The sequence below is a fragment of the Entelurus aequoreus genome, linkage group LG01 (assembly GCF_033978785.1).
Source record: "Entelurus aequoreus isolate RoL-2023_Sb linkage group LG01, RoL_Eaeq_v1.1, whole genome shotgun sequence".
In the NCBI taxonomy this organism is placed as follows: Eukaryota; Metazoa; Chordata; class Actinopteri; order Syngnathiformes; family Syngnathidae; genus Entelurus; species Entelurus aequoreus.
Genome location: NC_084731.1, coordinates 22,526,012 through 22,548,626, shown reverse-complemented (window position 1 = coordinate 22,548,626; position 22,615 = coordinate 22,526,012). Strand labels below are relative to the sequence as shown.

The following is a 22,615-nucleotide window of genomic DNA, read 5'->3' as shown; positions in this document are numbered from 1 at the left end:
AACATTGAACATCTTTAAGTGCAGTTTTTACCCTAAATTGGAAAAACTGGGTGCAGTAGTTAGTTTTGTTGTCCTTTTTGTTGCCTATTGCAAATTAATAATTTTTTTAATGGTTCTGGACATCGTATTTACCGTATTTTCCGGACCATAGGGCGCACCGGATTATAAATGCGCACTGCCGATGAGCGGGTCTAGTCTGATCTATTTTCATACAAAAGGTCCACTAGTGCAATAACAACGCCGGAAATGTGTCCCGTGAAAAACCGTACGACCGGAACTCACTAATAACTAAAGTTCCTTGGGTGAATAATTTAAACTCACTACACCGGTATGTTTTAGCGCTTTCATGGCGAGTTTACTGACAGATATAAGTAAGAACTTCAGACTACTTTATACTAGAAATGGCAACAGCGGAGGATGAATGTCTCATAACAAGAAGATAGACAAAAATAAGAAGCTTATCGACTACGGAGTCGTCACAGACTACAAAGGCAGACACGCGCACATTTTCAGGACTTTTATGCAGACCCTAAATACACATCAGCAGGTACCAGAAGGTAAGAAAAGTTGCTTTCGCATAATATTGCGAAACAAAACGCCAGATAATATGTCTTACCTTATACACACACCATAATAATACCGTACTTGTATGTTGAAGCACAGTACAATCTATCAAGCGGTGCGGCTTCATAGCTTACCAAAGTCGTACAAAAAATTTTAAAAATATTTTTGAGCACTGTGTGTAGTAATGTTCTCTATTTTCAATGGAACATATACAATTTTGGTGTTGTTTACTTGAGTCATATTGCAGTCTACTTGTATCTCGTGTGTGACTGCCATCATATTGCAGTCTACACGTATCTCTTATGTGTGACTGCCATCTACTGGTCACACTTATCATTACACCATGTACCAAATAAAATAGCTTCGAGGTCGGTAAGCACAACCAAAATGATTCCGTACATTAGGCGCACCGGGTTATAAGGCGCACTGTCGAGTTTTGAGAAAACGAAAAAGGATTTTAAGTGCGCCTTATAGTGCGAACAATAAGGTAATGATTTTTAATGCCTTAATTTTTGCAAAGTCCAGTTGATGGCTTTTGATGCTTTTTAAATAACCCGCAGAAGCCCTGTAATTCCACTCGGAGTAACACAACTAAAGTCATGGTGAAAAATAGAGCAAATTTACCTCAAAAGAAAAAAAAGTTCCTAATATACTTTGAGTACTAAAATTAATTAATCAAGACCATTGAGTGTCTTTATAACCTCGCCTTGAAAGTCCTAGACAAGAAGAGTATACGACATCATCATTGCCAAATTTGAACCAAATACAATATTTTAAGTTTTACCAATTGTATTTTGTTACACACAGTCAAACTGTTTTTTAAATGCTTGGATAACTCTGCAAGGCAATTACAAGACTGCAAAGTGGTGCCAGATCTACCACCCGAGCAATGTCAAAAGGCAACTGTTGCGTTCCATTCCGTAGAACATCTTTTGCCCAGACTGCCTTTTCAATAAAAGGACCACAACTATGGAACTCTCTACCTGACACTTTGAAAAGTATACCTGCACTTGTCACTTTCAAAAAACAAACAAAATGATGGCTAGTTGAGCAACAATCGTGTTCCCATGTTTAGTTTTTACTAATTGGTTTTTATCTAGTCTGCACTTTGTCTGTGTTATTATTATTATTGGCTTTTATCTAGTTTGCACTTTGTCTGTATTATTTCTATTATCAATATCGACTCCTCTTTGCCTTATTCTATTTTTTATTTTTCTATTTTAATGATGGATCTGTGTTGTTGATGTTGGGGACATGTGTTGTAAATTAGCTTTGGCTACAAACACTATGATGCATACACTGGATAACTGTTTCAGATGTCTATGTTTTTGTATCTGTCCCTATTTCAAATAAACCTTTATATATATATATATATATATATATATATATATATATATATATATATATATATATATATATATATATATATATATATATATATATATATATATATAAATTAGTGCCCACACAATAAAAACAGCATATATGTTAAATGCTGATTAACTCACCTCAGAAAGTAAGGTTTGGCATAGAATTTGACATCTGTTCCGTCTATAAAGAGGTCAAACTCTGATGTTCTGGTGTAGGGAACCCGGATGGAAAGGATCAGGTACTCTGGATCCTGGCTCAGGTCAAACATAGGAGTTATCATTGTGGATTTGTTCAGTGATGCAGACCTGCAAGATAAATAACGGGGTAAAAACCTCAAATAAACACTTAGTTCAGACTCATAATGTATCTGCTGCCTACAGCGCGCCCCTGCGTGGCTGACTCTTTAACAACAAGTTCAGGACACTTCATTCAACATTTCGGTGCAAAAACATCGTTTTGTAGTTCCACATGCACGCCGAATTTAACCAAAGACCCTCAAAAGCAATATAAAAAAGGAAATATGTTGCCAGGTGGCTGGAGTTGCTTTGTTTTTAGTAGCGAATGTGACGTGACAGTTTTCCAATGGGAGTTTTGTTTACTCCTACCACGTCGGTGTCACGTCCGCCGTCCGCACACAGATTACACCAGTGGCAGTGTTTTAGTTTCATTCCACACAGTGCTCATAAACACTGAAGACGCTTCTCGGACTGTCAAATACATACAGAGCAGTTTAACACAGGGTTTATTTAGTGCACTCACCAGACACAAGTCTCACACGCAGCTCTCGAAGGAAGCGGCCATTTTGTTACCGTACTGCACTGTGTAAAAGGTAAGCGACAAAATAAGTGACAGTGAAGTTGACCTTTTTCGCGTGTCTGCAGTCCATCCATCCATCCATTTTCTACCGCTTGTCCCTTTTTGGGGTGGCGGGGGGTGCTGGAGCCTATCTCAGCTGCAGTCCCACTCGGCAAATGTATAATCATATTACATTACTCAAGGTATTTTAAATGTTATTATAGAAAACACAACCTCATTTTTGTTGTTATCTGTGTTAGTATTTCATGTGTTCTTTGTGTGTGTGTGTGTGTGTGTGTGTTTTGATTGATTGATTGAAACTTTCATTAGTAGATTGTACATATTCCGTACAATTGACCACTAAATGGTAACACCCCAATACGTTTTTCAACTTGTTTAAGTCGGGGTCCACGTTAATCATCCATCCATCCATTTTCTACCGCTTGTCCCTTTTGAGGTCGCGGGGGGCGCTGGAGCCTATCTCAGCTGCATTCGGGCGGAAGGCGGCGTACACCCTGGACAAGTCGCCACCTCATCGCAGGGCCAACACAGATGGACAGACAACATTCACACTCACATTCACACACTATAGGGCCAATTTAGTGTTGCCAATCAACCTATCCCCAGGTGCATGTCTTTGGCGGTGGGAGGAAGCCGGAGTACCCGGAGGGAACCCACGCAGTCACAGGGAGAACATGCAAACTCCACACAGAAAGATCCCGAGCCCGGGATTGAGCCTTCTTGAAAATGGCCTTGCAAATACATATCTAATCTACGTTTTGCTCTCCTTCTTTTTCGGTTAAAAGAGTGAGTACCGGTAATGTCTCTGCTAGCCGAGTTTGGCTCTGGTGCAACACTTCCTGCTTTCGCAAATAACTTGTGATTGGATTCTCACTTGGGAGTGACACGTGAGTATCCAATCCAGTCACGTTTACGGTAAGGCTGCCTAGATGGGCTACTGTCGACAACTCGTGATCTGATTGGCTATCGCAACTGTCTACAACCGTCCGAATGTCCTCCGTTCGTTTACACTGCACAATGTTGATTCAGAAGGTCTCCGGCAGAATTCACGCAGCGCTGGCAACAAGCGAGCTGAATTCTGATTGGATAAAAGCTCCAACGTAAAAACAAGGAGCCTAATAGGACATGAAGAGAGTATGATGAATAATTTTATATATTTATCAATCAATCAATCAATTTTTATTTATATAGCCCTAAATCACAAGGGTCTCAAAGGGCTGCACAAGCCACAACGACATCCTTGGTTCAGATCCCACATCAGGGCAAGGAAAAACTCAACCCAATGGGACAATGAGAAACCTTGGAGAGGACCGCAGATGTGGGGGACCCCCACTAGGGCGACCGGTGCAATGGATGTCGAGTGGATCTAGCATAATATTGTAAGAGTCCAGTCCATAGTGGATCTAACATAATAGTGAGAGTACAGTCCATAGTGGATCTAACATAATAGTGAGAGTACAGTCCATAGTGGGGCCAGCAGGAGACCATCCCGAGCGGAGACAGGTCAGCAGCACAGAGATGTCCCCAACCGATGCACAGGCGAGCGGTCCACCCCGTGTCCCGACTCTGGACAGCCAGCATTTCATCCGTGTCCACCGAACCTGTGCCCCCCCCCCACCCCCCACCCCTTTCCACGAGGGAGAGGGAGGCAGAGCAGAAAAGAAAAGAAACGGCAGATCAACTGGTCTAAAAGGGGGGTCTATTTAAAGGCTAGAGTATACAAATGAGTTTTAAGATGGGAACAATACCAACATTTTAAATGTTCCATTGAAAATATAACATTAGAACATGCTTCTACTGAGGTAGCATCTCTAACTGTTACCGGGAGGGCATTCCAGAGTACTGGAGCCCGAATAGAAAACGCGCTATAGCCCGCAGACTTTATGGAAAGTACATTAAAAATAAGTTTAAAACTTTATTAATGTATGATCATAATTTATGTTAGGCCATTCTGGTTGAGCATACCCACCTTGAAGCTATTTTATCCGGTACATGGTGTAATGATAAGTGTGACCAGTAGATGGCAGTCAAACATAAGAGATATGTGTAGACTGTACTATGATGGGTCTCAAGTAAACAATACCAACATTTTAAATGTTCCATTGAAAATATAACATTAGAACATGCTTCTACTGAGGTAGCATCTCTAACTGTTACCGGGAGGGCATTCCAGAGTACTGGAGCCCGAATAGAAAAGGCTCTATAGCCCGCAGACTTTATGGAAAGTACATTAAAAATAAGATTAAAACTTTATTAATGTATGATCATAATTTATGTTAGGCCAGCAGAGAATGCATTGTTTTTTGTGGACTTTTTGTATCTGCACTGCAACCACATAATTCCCCCATTAGTGGGATAAATAAAGTCTATCCCCCATGTTTGTTGACGTCCACATTCACCCCCTTTGATTGCAGAACGTTGGTCACCTGTTGCACTGTTGAAGAAGCAGCATCTCGTCTTCCTGTTATCAGCTGCTCCACCATTAGGCACGGGTGTTATCTGCAGTGCAGTCATAATCACATTGTTCACGCGGACAGACGCTTGTACTTTCTGAAAATCTGACATATCAGTTGAGATAACGTAATCTTTCTCATTAATTTGCTTCTTCAAAACCTTCACTTTCTCTCTCTCTTCCCTTTTCCTTCGAGTCCATCCATTTGAGTGTTGCAGAGTGCTCACAGGATGTAGCAGTACCTTTCCTCGCTTCCTTAATATTTTTAAGTATTTAATGTCCTCCTGCCGTCTTTCAAGCCGAGCAAAGCACTTTGGTCTGCCTGGCTCTCATAGAATGCAACATCCTTATTATTTCTTGTAGATTCTGGACTTTTCCACATCCTCCTCTGTATATGTTGTGGTAGAAGCCTTTTTTCTTCCCGGCTTGTCTCGCTAGAGATCGACAGCAGTGGTAACTTGTCTTTTTCTAGGAGTTAGTTTATCCCTCCAGACGATGTTCAAGCTGGCGGCATCAACAAACAGATCCGTTTGTTTTTATGTTCGAAACCTGTGGTCCGAAAGAGTACAAAAATGGTGCAAAAACCTTGAAATCAATACAGACCTCTTTTACCGTATTTTCCGGACTATAAGGCGCACTTGAAATCCTTTTTCCCCTCAGAACTCGACAGTGCGCATTATAACCTGGTGCGCCTAATGTAAGGAATAATTTTGGTTGCGCATACCCACCTTGAAGTGATTTTATTTGGTACATGGTGTAATGATAAGTGTGACCAGGAGATGGCAGTCAAACATAAGAGATACGTGTAGACTGCACTATGATGGGTCTCAAGTAAACAACACCAACATTTTAAATGTTCCATTGAAAGTATAGAACATTACACACGGCGCTCAAAAATCTATCAAAATGTTTTAGTTCGACTTTGGTAAGCTATGAAGCTGCACCGCTTGATGGATTGTCGGCGCATTAAACATGCGAGTATTATTATGGTGTGTGTATAAGGTAAGACATATTATCTGGCGTTTTGTTTCGTAATATTATGCAAAAGCAACTTTTCTTACCTTCTGGTACCTGCTGATCTGTATTTGGGATCTGCGTAAATCCTGAAAAATTGTGCGCTTCAGCCTTTGTAGTCCGTGCCGACCCCGTAGTTGATAATCTTCTTATTTTTCTCTATCTTCTTGTTATGGGACATTCATCCTCCGCTGTTGCCATTTTTAATAAAAAGTAGTGTAAAGTTCTTACTTATATCTGACAGTAAACTTGCCTTGAAAGCGCTAAAACATACAACATGTGTTGCTCCAAAACCTGTATGTACCTTTCAGCATTAATGGTGCCTTCACAGATGTGTAAGTTACCCATGCCTTGGGCACTAATACACCCCCATACCATCACAGATGCTGGCTTTTCAACTTTGCGCCTATAACAATCCGGATGGTTCTGTTCCTCTTTGGTCCAGAGGACACAACGTCCAGTTTCCAAAAACAATTTGAAATGTGGACTCGTCAGACCACAGAACACTTTTCCACTTTGAATCAGTCCATCTTAGATGAGCTCAGGCCCAGCGAAGCCGGCGGCGTTTCTGGGTGTTGTTGATAAATGGCTTTGGCTTTGTATAGTAGAGTTTTAACTTGCACTTACAGATGTAGCAACAAACTGTAGTTACTGACAGTGGTTTTCTGAAGTGTTCCTGAGCCCATGTGGTGACATCCTTTACACACTGATGTCGGCTTTTGATGCAGTACCGCCTGAGGGGTCGAAGGTCCGTAATATCATCGCTTACGTGCAGTGATGTCTTCAGATTCTCAGAACCTTTTGATGATATTCCAGACCGTAGATGGTGAGATCCCTAAATTCCTTGCAATAGCTCGTTGAGAAATTGAGTTCTTAAACTGTTCGACAATTTGCTCACGCATTTGTTGACAAAGTGGTGACCCTCGCCCCATTCTTGTTTGTGAATGACCTGGCATTTCATGGAATCTACTTTTATACCCAATCATGGCACCCACTTGTTCCCAATGAGCCTGTTCACCTGCGGGTTGTTCCAAATAAGTGTTTGATGAGCATTCCTCAACTTTCTCAGTCTTTTTTGCCACTTGTGCCAACTTTTTTGAAACATGTTGCAGGCATCAAATTCCAAATGAGCTAATATTTGCAAAACATAACAAAGTTTTCCAGTTCGAACGTTAAGTATCTTGTCTTTGCAGTCTATTCAATTGAATATAGGTTGACAAGGATTTGCAAATCATTGTATTCTGTTTTTATTTACCTTTACACAATGTGCCAACTTCACTGGTTTTGGGGTTTGTTTGAGTCTCCAGCATAAAGCGTCCCTCTTTCTCCGACTTCCTCGTCGTCATGTGACATGAGTGCGTGACTGTTACGATTTTGCCTCCTGGTTTCCATGACCCGCCTTATCCTGCCTCCGATTGGCCAGTCCGTAAGGAACTGATACACTGGGAACCGGTTCTTGTTTTCCATTCCCATCCCTACAAGTAATTGTTTTCTGGTTTTTTTTGCAAGCAATGACAGGTGAAAATTAAATGTATAATTTAAAGAAGGTCTCTTCAAACTGAGCCGGTGACCTCGTTTTATCACAGCCAATTTCCAGTACAACTTATACCCCATCACCTTTCCAGTCGGGAGCCCTGACCAGTGGAAAAACTTCTTCCTACCGTGTGCCGCTCAAAGACTTCTTCCCAGTAAGGCTGCAGCACTTCTTATTTCATCTGCATAATGTGATTAAAATTATAACAACTCTATTATAAAAACAGCTTTGTTTCCCCCTGCCCTATAGTTTATCCCCCGTGCTCCATATGTTTATTGATGATTTCACACCGAGTCCGCAACATTAACTTAACAAGTGGACCTTCTCCTGGGACTAAATCCAGTCATTTAATCAAGTGCGAAGCTGTGCTGCGTATTGATTTTGTCTGTCAGCTGGTGTTTAATGAAATAACAACACCCTGTAATAACAAGTATATTGCAAGACAGACAAATCTATAAGTGGTTTTCTCCTGCTGCGATTGAGTCAATAAGATCATTATTCACATAACAATTTTCCATCTGGTTTGTCAGACCACAATCGGATTCTAATAACAAGAAAGTTGTCAAAAAAACCCGCCTTTTACACGACAAGAATAGATCAAATATATAATGACCATTTTAAAGACTGATACAGCTTTTCTGAACAGGGACATTGGTGCACTTAACTGGAGCGATGTCATGGACAAAAATTATGCAAATATTTGCTGCAGTGAAAAGATAAATAAGATTGAGGGGACTTAGGGTTGTCCCGATACCGATATTTTACTACCGGTACCAAAATGTATTTTGATACTTTTCGGGACAATTCTAAATAAAGGGGACCACAAAAATGGTATTATTGGTTTTATTTTAACAAAAAATCTTAGGGTACATTAAACATATGTTTATTATTGCAAGTTTGTCCTTAAATAAAATAGTGAACATACAAGACATATGCAGTAACATATTGTGTCATTTATCATTCTATTATTTTGTCAACATTATGAGGGACAAGCTGTAAAAATGGATTATTAATCCACTTGTTTATTTACTGTTAATATCTGATTATTTTCTGTTTCAACATGTTCTATCTACACTTCTGTTAAAATGTAATAATCACTTATTCTTCTGTTGTTTGGATGCTTTACATTAGTTTTGGACAATACCACAAATGTAGGTATCGATCCGATACCAAGTAGTTACAGGATCATACATTGGTCATATTCAAAGTCCTCATGTGTCCAGGGATGTATTTCCTGAGTTTATAAGCATAAAAAATATCGATGTAATCATAGTAGTATCGACTAAATACGCTATTGTACTTGGTATCATGACAGTGGATGTCAGGTGTAGATCCACCAATGGCATTTGTTTTTACATTCAGAGTGCTAGCTTGCTGTTAGCGGTTAGCTATTGTATCCTCCTACGGTGTGTAGTGAAGCTTGTTTAGCTATTCCTCGTCCTGCAGGGACGACAAATAAAAGTAAGAAACTTACTTTATTTGTCGTCATGGAGGCGAGGATTAGTGATTTAGAAGTACCTACAACACTGCCGACTGCAGATGGGCGTTTGTCGCTAGCTAGCTAGCCATGTCTTAAAGCACCTCTTCCTGAGGGCGTTTCAGTGTTATAACTTCACCTTTATCGTTAGTTTTTAGGCCAAAATACGTCTGTTCTCCCTTTTTTGTCTGCACACCTTGTCTGATTGTAAGAACTCTTAGTGTGTGTGCACTGCCGAACATGCTCCTCTGCTCGCTAAAAACAGCAATGTCATGATGTGACGACGACGCGCCGTCATGCCTGGAAACTGGTACTTTTCAAACAGAGTATAGTACTGTTTTTGATTCATTAGTACCGCGATACTATACCAGGGCCGGTATACTGTACAACCCTAAGGGGACTATATCCAAGTATTGGGTGGGTGGGAGAAGGAGACGGCACGGAGGCAGGGACGTCGTTTAAAGTTAAGTTAAACTTTAAATATACTGTAAATGGTGTGACTGTGTAGCGATTATATGTGGAGTGTTACCGGGTGGTGTTGAAGGTACGTGTTGAGATTGGTGTGGAAGTCCAGAAAGGGCAAGGCAGGCTCGGAGGTCTGGGGACAGGCAGGTGGTCAGGGGCTGGAGCGAGGCGTCGTTGTCCAGGGGCAGGCGTGAGGTCGAGATCCGAGAAGGCAGCAGAAAGTCCAGAGGGGACCTGGGGAGACGAGAGACACAGCTCGAAACCAGGGGATGACAAAGGGCTGCTGGATGACTACTCAGGACAAGACACAATGAGCACAACGGAGGGGAAACACAGAGAGCGAGGAAGCATATAGGCAAGGAAGCTAGAGACGTGTAAGGCTTACTTTACTGGTACAAGTAGCTACATTCTGGCACTGGAACGTAGGACGCGCAGTACATTCTTAGGTCTGGGTGCTTTGCAGACAGCCTCAACCTTTCTTGAATCTGGTTTGATTCCTTCAGCAGTAGTTAAATGTCCAAGTATCTCAATCTGTTGTAGTCCAAAGATGCACTTGTCTCTGTGCCTGAATCTCTGGAAGACTTGTCTCAGTCTCTGTTCAAGTTGCTCTTCGTTCTCTCCGAAAATCACCACATCATCCATGTAGCAAACAGTACCATTCATGCCACATAACAGAGTCCATAGCCTTCAGGTAGGCTTCCGGTGCACTTCATAATCCAAAGGGAACTTTTCTGAAGCAGTAGAGTTAGCATAGCCTCTTTTCTTCTATCTTAATTCGGCACATAGCTCATACTTGCCAACCTTGAGACCTCCGATTCCGGGAGGTGGGAGGTGGGAGGTGGGGTGGGGCGTGGTCGGGGGTGTGGTTGGGGGCGGGGGCGTGGTTAAGAGGGGAGGAGTATATTTACAGCTAGAATTCACCAACTCGAGTATTTCCTATATATATATATATATATATTGATATAATTATAACTTGTACATACACACAGTATATATAAACAATATGTATGAAATACTTGACTTTCAGTGAATTCTAGCTATATATATATATATATTTATTTTATTATACATATAAATAAAATAAATACTTGAATTTCAGTGTTCCGGAGGCTATCCAGTAGATGGCAGTATTGTCCTGTTTAAGAGTGTCACAACATTGCTGTTTACGGCAGACGAACTGCTTTACGGTAGACGAAAACGTGACTGCTGTTGTTGTGTGTTGTTACCGCGCTGGGAGGACGTTAATGAAACTGCCTAACAATAAACCCACATAAGAAACCAAGAACTCGCCCTCGATCATTCTACAGTTATAACGTGATTGGGCAGGCACGCTGTTTATATTGTGGGGAAAGCGGTCCCCACTCAGGTCCGGAAAGAGCTGGAGGGGGCGTGGCCTCCAGCTCCGGCTGAATTCCGGGAGTTTATCGGGAGAAATTTTCTTCCGGGAGGTTATCGGGAGAGGCGCTGAATTCCGGGAGTCTCCCGGTAAAACCGGGAGGGTTGGCAAGGATGACATAGCTCCGCCTCCTATGAAGTCACGCTCTCAAGGCGGGGGAAGGCAATTGGCGACATCCAGTGGACACATTTAGAACAGCAGTTTATTATTCATTCAAATTTTTCAGCTAATTTTATACTCATTTCACGGGGCGGATAAAGTAAAAAAAAAAAAGTTTAAGTACCCATGATTGTCACACACACCCTGAGATCGGTAGGTCGTGAGTTCAAACCCCAGCCGAGTCATACCAAAGACTATAAAAATGGGACCCATTACCTCCCTGCTTGGCACTCAGCATCAAGGGTTGGAATGGGGGTTAAATTAAAAATTATTCCCAGGTGCGGCCACATCTGCTGCTCGCTGCTCCCCTCACCTCCCAGGGGGTGATCAAGGGTGATGGGTCAAATGCAGAGAATAATTTGACACGGGCCGTACGTTTGAGACCTTTGATCTAGTGGTAGTAGCTGTAAAGGGGACTGTTATATAGTGAGTGTAAACAAAGACACTAATTAGTGCAGATTTATGAGCAGATGTTTCGATACGAGATACAACATGTCAACTGGAGCCATGCTGACAGACGGCAGGCTTGTCAGCCTCCATGATGTCGCCATTTATTCCAAATTACTTACGTGGACATCAGACGCAGATCAAAGTGCCAGACTGTATTGTATAGACAGAGAGAACATGGTGCCAATAACCCCATTAACATGTTTTGTTTGCTCATGTAATATGTTCAAAAGGAAAATTCCACAAGTTCCTCATCACAGTCACTGTGATGATATATTACAGCCAGGCACCATGCAGTTTCTAATCATTTATTCCAGTGGTCTTTTAAATGGGATGAACAAGCATTACAAACATCTTAATTTGGCTTGCTTGATTGATAGAAAATGCAAACTAAAGAGGCCCCGAAGAGCACTTCTCTGCGCTCACAGCTCCTCGGTACATGACTCAGCGTCTTGCAGCTGAAACTATCCGGAAGTCCAATTTCCCTCTGCAGGTCTAAAAGTAACACCTTAATAGTGTTTCTGTTCTATAATAGTTTAATATGTGCATAAGAGTACCTTTAGACACACATTTTATAAATAACAACCACCCACACTCTGACCTATTTTGGAGAGACACTTCATTATCTGTGTTGCTTTTATATACGGTTGAACCAACAAGCAACATTTGGCTCCACTGAAATTTTAATGACTAATCAATTTGGGGTGGCCCTTGTGTCATCTTCTCTTAGTAAATCCAAAAAGAACTTGCTACTACCGTATTTTCCGCATTATAAAGCGCACCTAAAATCCTTTTTCCTCAAAACTCGACAGTGCGCCTAATGTACGGAATAATTCTGGTTTTGCTTACCGACCTTGAAGCAATTTTATTTGGTTCATGGTTTAATGATAAGTGTGACCAGTAGATGGCAGTCAAACATAAAAGATATGTGTAGACTGCACTATGATGGTAATATAACTCAAGTAAACAACACCAACATTTTATATGTTCCATTGAAAATATAGAACATTACACATGGCGCTCAAAAATCTATCAAAATGTTTTAGTACGACTTTGGTAAGCTATGAGGCCGCACCGCTTGAAGGATTGTACTGTGCTTCAACAAAGGAGTATTATTATGGTGTGTATAAGGTAAGACATTATCTGGCGTTTTGTTTCGCAATATTATGCAACAGCAACTTTTCTTACCTTCTAGTACCTGCTGATCTGTATTTGGGATCTGCATAAATCCTGAAAAATTGCGCGAGTCCGCTTTTGTAGTCCGTGCCGACAACGTAGTCGATAAGTTTGACATATATATATATATATATATATATATATATATATATATATATATATATATATATATATATATATATATATATATATATATATATATATATATATATACACACTACCGTTCAAAAGTTTGGGGTCACATTGAAATTTCCTTATTTTTTAAGGAAAAGCACTGTACTTTTCAATGAAGATAACTTTAAACTAGTCTTAACTTTAAAGAAATACACTCTATACATTGCTAATGTGGTAAATGACTATTCTAGCTGCAAATGTCTGGTTTTTGGTGCAATATCTACATAGGTGTATAGAGGCCCATTTCCAGAAACTATCACTCCAGTGTTCTAATGGTACAATGTGTTTGCTCATTGGCTCAGAAGGCTAATTGATGATTAGAAAACCCTTGTGCAATCATGTTCACACATCTGAAAACAGTTTAGCTCGTTACAGAAGCTACAAAACTGACCTTCATTTGAGCAGATTGAGTTTCTGGAGCATCACATTTGTGGGGTCAATTAAACGCTCAAAATGGCCAGAAAAAGAGGACTTTCATCTGAAACTCGACAGTCTATTCTTGTTCTTAGAAATGAAGGCTATTCCACAAAATTGTTTGGGTGACCCCAAACTTTTGAACGGTAGTGTATATATATACACATATACATACACATATACTGTATATATATATATATATATATATATATATATATATATATATATACATATTTCACATACGACCGACAGACAATTCTGGATGTGGATGGATCGGGTCGTTATAGACTGAAAGATGCATGTACGGTGGACCTCCTCGCTAGCATGGGAATACTTCGTGGGCTACATCGAGCGGCCTTTGTAGCAGCGGAGTCAAGTGCTAGCGGTGACCGCCAATGGAGACGACGTAAGCGGTGCGAGCGGAAGCAGAAGCGGGGATGCCGAGCTGGGCTAACAACAAAGAGAAAAGCTAACCAAAGAAACGTGGAGTCTCCGGGTAAGAAGCCATTTAAACTAGAACTAGCCGGCGTCAGGCTGGATAATCCCTGCACACATAGCATTTCTCTTAGAATAAAACACAACTCACATAATGTTTTTTCTTTTGTGACCGTGTCAGAGGCAGACATACATTGTACTGAGGTAGCTAACTATGATGCGTTCAGTTTATCGCAATATCAAGCAAACAATCTGAATATCCCCGTCGTATCAATTCCTAGATATGGTCAAAACTATTTAAAGTGCACTATGCATAATAAACGCAACATTATTAATATTGCTACTTCGGATAATTTCAACAAACTATCCTCAAAACAGCCCACTACATATAATATGGGCTTTTTAAACATAAGATCATTATCTTCCAAAACGTTGTTAGTTAATGAAGTCATTAGAGACAACAAACTTGACGTCGTTGGTCTCGCCGAGACCTGGCTCAAACCAGACGATTTTTTTGCGCTAAATGAGGCATCTCCTACTAACTATACCAATACACATGTTGCCCGACCTCTTAAAAGGGGAGGGGGTGTCGCACTAATATACAATGAAAACTATAATCTTACACCTAACCTAAATAATAAATATAACTCGTTTGAGGTGCTCACTTTGAGGTTTGTCACACCGCTGCCTCTCCACCTGGCTGTTATCTACCGCCCCCCTGGGCCCTATTCGGACTTCATCAGTGAATTCTCAGAGTTTGTTGCTGATCTAGTGACGCACGCCGACAATATAATCATAATGGGGGACTTTAATATCCATATGAATACCCCATCGGACCCTCCATGCGTGGCGCTCCAGACTATAATTGATAGCTGTGGTCTTACACAAATAATAAATGAACCCACGCATCGCAACGGTAATACGATAGATCTAGTGCTTGTCAGGGGTGTCACCACCTCTAAAGTTACGATACTCCCGTACACTAAAGTAATGTCCGATCATTACCTTATAAATTTCGAAGTTCTGACTCATTGTCAACAAACTAATAATAATGATAATAACTGCTATAGCAGCCGCAACATTAATGCTACCACAACGACGACTCTTACTGACCTACTGCCTTCGGTAATGGCACCATTCCCAAAATATGTGGGCTCTATTGATAACCTCTCTAACAACTTTAATGACGCCCTGCGCGACACCATTGATAGTGTAGCACCGCTAAAGCTAAAAAGGGCCCCTAAAAGGCGTACCCCATGGTTTACAGAAGAAACTAAAGCCCAGAAATTATCATGTAGAAAGCTGGAACGCAAATGGCGTGCGATTAATCTTGAGGTTTTCCATCAAGCATGGTGTGACAGTTTAATAACTTATAAACGCATGCTTACCTCAGCTAAAGCTAAATATTACTCAAATCTCATCCACCTCAACAAAAATGATCCTAAATTTCTGTTTAGTACAGTAGCATCGCTAACCCAACAAGGGACTCCTCCCAGTAGCTCCAACCACTCAGCAGATGACTTTATGAATTTCTTTAATAAGAAAATTGAAGTCATTAGAAAAGAGATTAAAGACAATGCATCTCAGCTACAACTGGGTTCTATTAACACAAATACGACTGTATATACGACGGATACCGCCCTCCAAAATAGTTTCTCTCTCTTTGATGAAATAACATTGGAGGAATTGTCAAAATGTGTAAATGGGACAAAACAAACAACATGTTTACTTGACCCAATACCTGGGAAACTTATCAAGGAGCTTTTTGTATTATTAGGTCCATCAGTGTTAAATATTATAAACTTATCACTTTCCTCTGGCACTGTTCCCCTAGCATTCAAAAAAGTGATTATTCATCCTCTACTCAAAAGACCTAACCTCGATCCTGATCTCCTGGTAAACTACCGGCCGGTGTCCCACCTTCCGTTTATCTCGAAAATCCTCGAAAAAATTGTAGCACAGCAGCTAAATGAACACTTAGCGTCTAACAATCTCTGTGAACCTTTTCAATCCGGTTTCAGGGCAAATCACTCTACGGAGACAGCCCTCGCAAAAATGACTAATGATCTATTGCTAACGATGGATTCTGATGCTTCATCTATGTTGCTGCTTCTTGATCTTAGCGCCGCTTTCGATACTGTTGATCATAATATTTTATTAGAGCGTATCAAAACGCGTATTGGGATGACAGACTTAGCCTTGTCTTGGTTTAACTCTTATCTTACTGACAGAATGCAGTGTGTCTCCCATAACAATGTGACCTCGGACTATGTTAAGGTAACGTGCGGAGTTCCCCAGGGTTCGGTTCTTGGCCCTGCACTCTTTAGTATTTACATGCTGCCGCTAGGTGACATCATACGCAAATACGGTGTTAGCTTTCACTGTTATGCTGATGACACCCAACTCTACATGCCCCTAAAGCTGACCAACACGCCGGATTGTAGTCAGCTGGAGGCGTGTCTTAATGAAATTAAACAATGGATGTCCGCTAACTTTTTGCAACTCAACGCTAAGAAAACGGAAATGCTGATTATCGGTCCTGCTCAACACCGACATCTATTTAATAATACCACCTTAACATTTGACAACCAAACAATTAAACAAGGCGACTCGGTAAAGAATCTGGGTATTATCTTCGACCCAACTCTCTCGTTTGAGTCACACATTAAGAGTGTTACTAAAACGCCCTTCTTTCATCTCCGCAATATCGCTAAAATTCGTTCCATTTTGTCCACAAGCGATGCTGAGATCATTATCCATGCGTTCGTTACATCTCGTCTCGATTACTGTAACGTTTTGTTTTCGGGCCTCCCTATGTCTAGCATTAAAAGATTACAGATGGTACAAAATGCGGCTGCTAGACTTTTGACAAAAACAAGAAAGTTTGATCATATTACACCTATACTGGCTCACTTGCACTGGCTTCCTGTGCACCTAAGATGCGACTTTAAGGTTTTACTACTTACGTATAAAATACTACACGGTCAAGCTCCTGCCTATCTTGCCGATTGTATTGTACCATATGTCCCGGCAAGAAATCTGCGTTCAAAGAACTCCGGCTTATTAGTGATTCCCAGAGCCCAAAAGAAGTCTGCGGGCTATAGAGCGTTTTCTATTCGGGCTCCAATACTATGGAATGCCCTTCCGGTAAAAGTTAGAGATGCTACCTCAGTAGAAGCATTTAAGTCTCATCTTAAAACTCATTTGTATACTCTAGCCTTTAAATAGACTCCCTTTTTAGACCAGTTGATCTGCCGTTTCTTTTCTTTTCTTTTCTACTCTGCTCCCAACCCGGGGTGGACCGCTAGCCTGTCCATCAGATGGGGACATCTCTACGCTGCTGACCCGTCTCCACTCGGGATGGTTCCTGCTGGCCCCACTATGGACTGGACTTTCGCCGATGTGTTGGACTTTCACAATATTATGTCAGACCCACTCGACATCCATTGCTTTCGGTCTCCCCTAGAGGGGGGGGGGGGGGGGGGGTTACCCACATATGCGGTCCTCTCCAAGGTTTCTCATAGTCATTCACATCGACGTCCCACTGGGGTGAGTTTTCCTTGCCCGTATGTGGGCTCTGTACCGAGGTTGTCGTTGTGGCTTGTACAGCCCTTTGAGACACTTGTGATTTAGGGCTATATAAATAAACATTGATTGATTGATTGATTGATATATATATACATACACACACACACACATATATATATATATATATATATATATATATATATATATATATGTACTTATATATGTGTATAGTATACACATATAAGCACATACATTCATATACATATACATACATATATATATGTATATATATACGTAATATATATATATATAATCGTTACTTCGGCCCCCGGACACATTTTTTTTAGCCCAATGCGGGACCTCTGTCAAAAAGTTTGGACACCCCTTGTTTAAACAGTATTTGTGCACTCACAGTTCTCAGGGGAAGCGGCCATCTGGTTACCGTACTGCACCCTGTAACTAGTAAGCAAGAAAATACAGAACACACAGGTTTTGCTTTTTACCTTTTTTAGCTTGTCTGCAACCCTACTTAGTAAATGCATAATAATCATATTACATTACTCAAACTACAAAAAAGTTACTTTAGAACACACAACGTCATCGTTTTTGGTAATGTTATATATGTTTGGAAACTGCATTTTGTGCCAGCTGTTTCAAGCGGCACTATTAGCATGTTTACGGTAAGACTGGGGAGACCACGCCCCCGCTGTGTAATCCTCTCCAGGCAGCGAGAGAAGCTCCTCTCCGCCTCTCCATCATCACACTGCGAGCAGGGAGAGGCAACAAAATGTCAACTCTGCCAGCTCTCCCTCCGCCGCAGACATGAGCCGAGCCCCGTGGGCCTTTCCTTTCCCCCCCGCAACAGGTCGCTCTCACCATGCGGCTCCACTGCAAGATAGTGGTGCTCGCCCTGTCTTTTGGACTTTTATTACTTCTCTACTTCTGGGGAGGCAACGGCGCGGGGGAGAAAGAAGAGGACAGTGACTACTCTCCGCCGTCGGTTAAGGTCGATTTAAAGTTGCCGAGGAAACCTCCCACGGTGTCTGCGGTGCGTGTGGAGCAGACGCCAAAGAGACAGAAAAGCTCCAAAGTAATTAACAGAGGAACCAACGTCAAAGCAAAGAGGTGAGAGCTGATTTTCTTCCCCCAAAGTCGTCCTCTGCAGCTGTGGCGGACCTTTTTTCAACCATAAATATTTGCATAGTCAATTGATATTCAGGGACTAAAACTTCAAAACTGATTCAATTACGTTTGCGTAAAATACTTGGCGATAACAACCGCGATTTGCGTTCACGCAGACTCTCCGTTAAGCACACAAAGTCACGTGACCTGTACCAGGGTTCCCCACAGGACTGCAATCTATGTGTGGCGTTAGGTTAGAGGTGGTGATGAGGGCTGCGTGGTTTTAAGAAAAATAAAAAATAAAATAAAAATTGCAATCTTTTTTTTCCAAAATTGAATTTGCAATTTTTATCTTTTATACATATAAATGCATAAAAGTGTGAAAATAACGAGTGAAGGAAGACATATTACTTTTAGGCCAGGGATGTCAAACTTGTTTTCATTGAGGGCCACATTGCAGTTATGGCTGCCAATAGAGAGCGAATAATGTATGAATTTGTCTATGGATTTCATTATATATATATATATATATATATATATATATATATATATATACACACACATATACATATATACACACACACATATACATATCAATCAATCAATCAATCAATGTTTATTTATATAGCCCTAAATCACAAGTGTCTCAAAGGGCTGTACAAGCCACAACGACATCCTCGGTACAGAGCCCACATACGGGCGAGGAAAACTCACCCCAGTGGGACGTCAATGTGAATGACTATGAGAAACCTTGGAGAGGACCGCATATGTGGGTAACCCCCCCCCCCCCCTCTAGGGGAGACCGAAAGCAATGGATGTCGAGTGGGTCTGACATAATATTGTGAAAGTCCAACACATCAGCGAGAGTCCAGTCCATAGTGGGGCCAGCAGGAACCATCCCGAGTGGAGACGGGTCAGCAGCAATGAGATGTCCCCATCTGATGAACAGGCTAGCGGTCCACCCCGGGTTTGGAGCAGAGTAGAAAAGAAAGGAAAATAAACGGCAGATCAACTGGTCTAAACAGGGAGTCTATTTAAAGGCTAGAGTATGCAAATGAGTTTTAAGATGAGACTTAAATGCTTCTACTGAGGTAGCATCTCTAACTTTTACCGGGAGGGCATTCCATAGTATTGGAGCCCGAATAGAAAACGCTCTATAGCCCGCAGACTTTTTTTGGGCTCTGGGAATCACTAATAAGCCGGAGTTCTTTGAACGCAGATTTCTTGTCGGGACATATGGTACAATACAATCGGCAAGATAGGCAGGAGCTTGACCGTGTAGTATTTTATACGTAAGTAGTAAAACCTTAAGTCGCATCTTAGGTGCACAGGAAGCCAGTGCAAGTGAGCCAGTATAGGCGTAATATGATCAAACTTTCTTGTTTTTGTCAAAAGTCTAGCAGCCGCATTTTGTACCATCTGTAATCTTTTAATGCTAGACATAGGGAGGCCCGAAAATAAAACGTTACAGTAATCGAGACGAGATGTAACGAACGCATGGATAATGATCTCAGCATCGCTTGTGGACAAAATGGGACGAATTTTAGCGATATTACGGAGATGAAAGAAGGCCGTTTTTAGTAACACTCTTAATGTGCGACTCAAACGAGAGAGTTGGGTCGAAGATAATACCTAGATTCTTTACCGAGTCGCCTTGTTTAATTGTTTGGTTGTCAAATGTTAAGGTGGTATTTTTAAATAGATGATAGTTGAGCAGGACCGATAATCAGCATTTCCGTTTTCTTAGCGTTGAGTTGCAAAAAGTTAGCGGACATCCATTGTTTAATTTCATTAAGACACGCCTCCAGCTGACTACAATCCGGCGTGTTGATCAGCTTTAGGGGCATGTAGAGTTGGGTGTCATCAGCATAACAGTGAAAGCTAACACCGTATTTGCGTATGATGTCACCTAGCGGCAGCATGTAAATACTAAAGAGTGCAGGGCCAAGAACCGAACCCTGGGGAACTCCGCACGTTACCTTAACATAGTCCGAGGTCACATTGTTATGGGAGACACACTGCATCCTGTCAGTAAGATAAGAGTTAAACCAAGACAAGGCTAAGTCTGTCATCCCAATACGCGTTTTGATACGCTCTAATAAAATATTATGATCAACAGTATCGAAAGCGGCGCTAAGATCAAGAAGCAGCAACATAGATGAAGCATCAGAATCCATCGTTAGCAATAGACCATTAGTCATTTTTGCGAGGGCTGTCTCCGTAGAGTGATTTGCCCTGAAACCGGATTGAAAAGGTTCACAGAGATTGTTAGACGCTAAGTGTTCATTTAGCTGCTGTGCTACAATTTTTTCAAGGATTTTCGAGATAAACGGAAGGTGGGACACCGGCCGGTAGTTTACCAGGAGATCAGGATCGAGGTTAGGTCTTTTGAGTAGAGGATGAATAACCGCTTTTTTGAATGCTAGGGGAACAGTGCCAGAGGAAAGTGATAAGTTTATAATATTTAATACTGATGGACCTAATAATACAAAAAGCTCCTTGATAAGTTTCCCAGGAATTGGGTCAAGTAAACATGTTGTTTGTTTTGTCCCATTTACACATTTTGACAATTCCTCCAATGTTATTTCATCAAAGAGAGAGAAACTATTTTGGAGGGCAGTGTCCGTCGTATATACAGTCGTATTTGTGTTAATAGAACCCAGTTGTAGCTGAGATGCATTGTCTTTAATCTCTTTTCTAATGACTTCAATTTTCTTATTAAAGAAATTCATAAAGTCATCTGCTGAGTGGGTGGAGCTACTGGGAGGAGTCCCTTGTTGGGTTAGCGATGCTACTGTACTAAACAGAAATTTAGGATCATTTTTGTTGAGGTGGATGAGATTTGAGTAATATTTAGCTTTAGCTGAGGTAAGCATGCGTTTATAAGTTATTAAACTATCACACCATGCTTGATGGAAGACCTCAAGTTTAGTCGCACGCCATTTGCGTTCCAGCTTTCTACTTGATAATTTCTGGGCTTTAGTTTCTTCTGTAAACCATGGGGTACGCCTTTTAGGGGCCCTTTTTAGCTTTAGCGGTGCTACAATATCAATGGTGTCGCGCAGGGCGTCATTAAAGTTGTTAGAGAGGTTATCAATAGAGCCCACATAATTTGGGAATGGTGCCATTACCGAAGGCAGTAGGTCAGTAAGAGTCGTTGTTGTGGCAGCATTAATGTTGCGGGTGCTATAGTAGTTATTATTATTATTATTAGTTTGTTGACAATGAGTCAGAACTTCGAATTTTATAAGGTAATGGTCGGACATTACTTTAGTGTACGGGAGTATCGTAACTTTAGAGGTGGTGACACCCCTGACAAGCACTAGATCTATCGTATTACCGTTGCGATGCGTGGGTTCATTTATTATTTGTGTAAGACCACAGCTATCAATTATAGTCTGGAGCGCCACGCATGGAGGGTCCGATGGGGTATTCATATGGATATTAAAGTCCCCCATTATGATTATATTGTCGGCGTGCGTCACTAGATCGGCAACAAACTCTGAGAATTCACTGATGAAGTCCGAATAGGGCCCAGGGGGGCGGTAGATAACAGCCAGGTGGAGAGGCAGCGGTGTGACAAACCTCAAAGTGAGCACCTCAAACGAGTTATATTTATTATTTAGGTTAGGTGTAAGATTATAGTTTTCATTGTATATTAGTGCGACACCCCCTCCCCTTTTAAGAGGTCTGGCAACATGTGTATTGGTATAGCCAAGAGGAGATGCTTCATTTAGCGCAAAAAAAATCGTCTGGTTTGAGCCAGGTCTCGGCGAGACCAACGACGTCAAGTTTGTTGTCTCTAATGACTTCATTAACTAATAGCGTTTTGGAAGATAATGATCTTATGTTTAAAAAGCCCATATTATAGGTAGTGGGCTGTTTTGAGGATTGTTTGTTGAAATTATCCGAAGTAGCAATATTAATAATGTTGCGTTTATTATGCGTATTGCACTTTAAATAGTTTCGACCATATCTAGGAATTGATACGACGGGGATATTCAGATTGTTTGCTTGATGTTGCGATAAACTGAACGCATCATAGTTAGCTACCTCGGTACAATGTATGTC

At 41.2% G+C, this 22,615-nt stretch overlaps 2 protein-coding genes across 7 annotated transcripts in view; one reads left to right on the top strand and one right to left on the bottom strand.

Moving 5' to 3' along the window:
- Positions 1-22,615, bottom strand: part of shq1 (SHQ1, H/ACA ribonucleoprotein assembly factor) — a 130,850-nt gene that overhangs the window by 66,278 nt on the left and 41,957 nt on the right. For 2 of the 4 annotated variants that reach the window (XM_062045859.1, XM_062045867.1), the window contains 2 exons: positions 9,758-9,927; positions 2,073-2,240 (listed from right to left, as the gene is read on the bottom strand). In XM_062045859.1, coding sequence (XP_061901843.1) covers positions 2,073-2,215 — 143 coding nt within the window. In that variant the 5' untranslated portion in view covers positions 2,216-2,240; positions 9,758-9,927. Of the gene's footprint in view, positions 1-2,072; positions 2,241-2,540; positions 2,663-2,694; positions 2,832-9,757; positions 9,928-22,615 lie in introns of those variants that run through there. The other 2 variants (XM_062045851.1, XM_062045875.1) reach the window with 2 other exon arrangements.
- Positions 1-22,615, top strand: part of gxylt2 (glucoside xylosyltransferase 2) — a 63,158-nt gene that overhangs the window by 5,627 nt on the left and 34,916 nt on the right. Inside the window, exon 1 of one of the 3 annotated variants that reach the window (XM_062045923.1) lies at positions 2,643-2,764. The exons of 1 other annotated variant lie outside the window; for it this stretch is intronic. Coding sequence is in view for 1 of the 2 variants with exons in the window: in XM_062045905.1 (XP_061901889.1) it covers positions 18,300-18,547 (248 nt within the window). In the remaining variant the exon portion in view is untranslated. Of the gene's footprint in view, positions 1-2,642; positions 2,765-18,150; positions 18,548-22,615 lie in introns of those variants that run through there. One more of the 3 variants, XM_062045905.1, reaches the window with a different exon arrangement.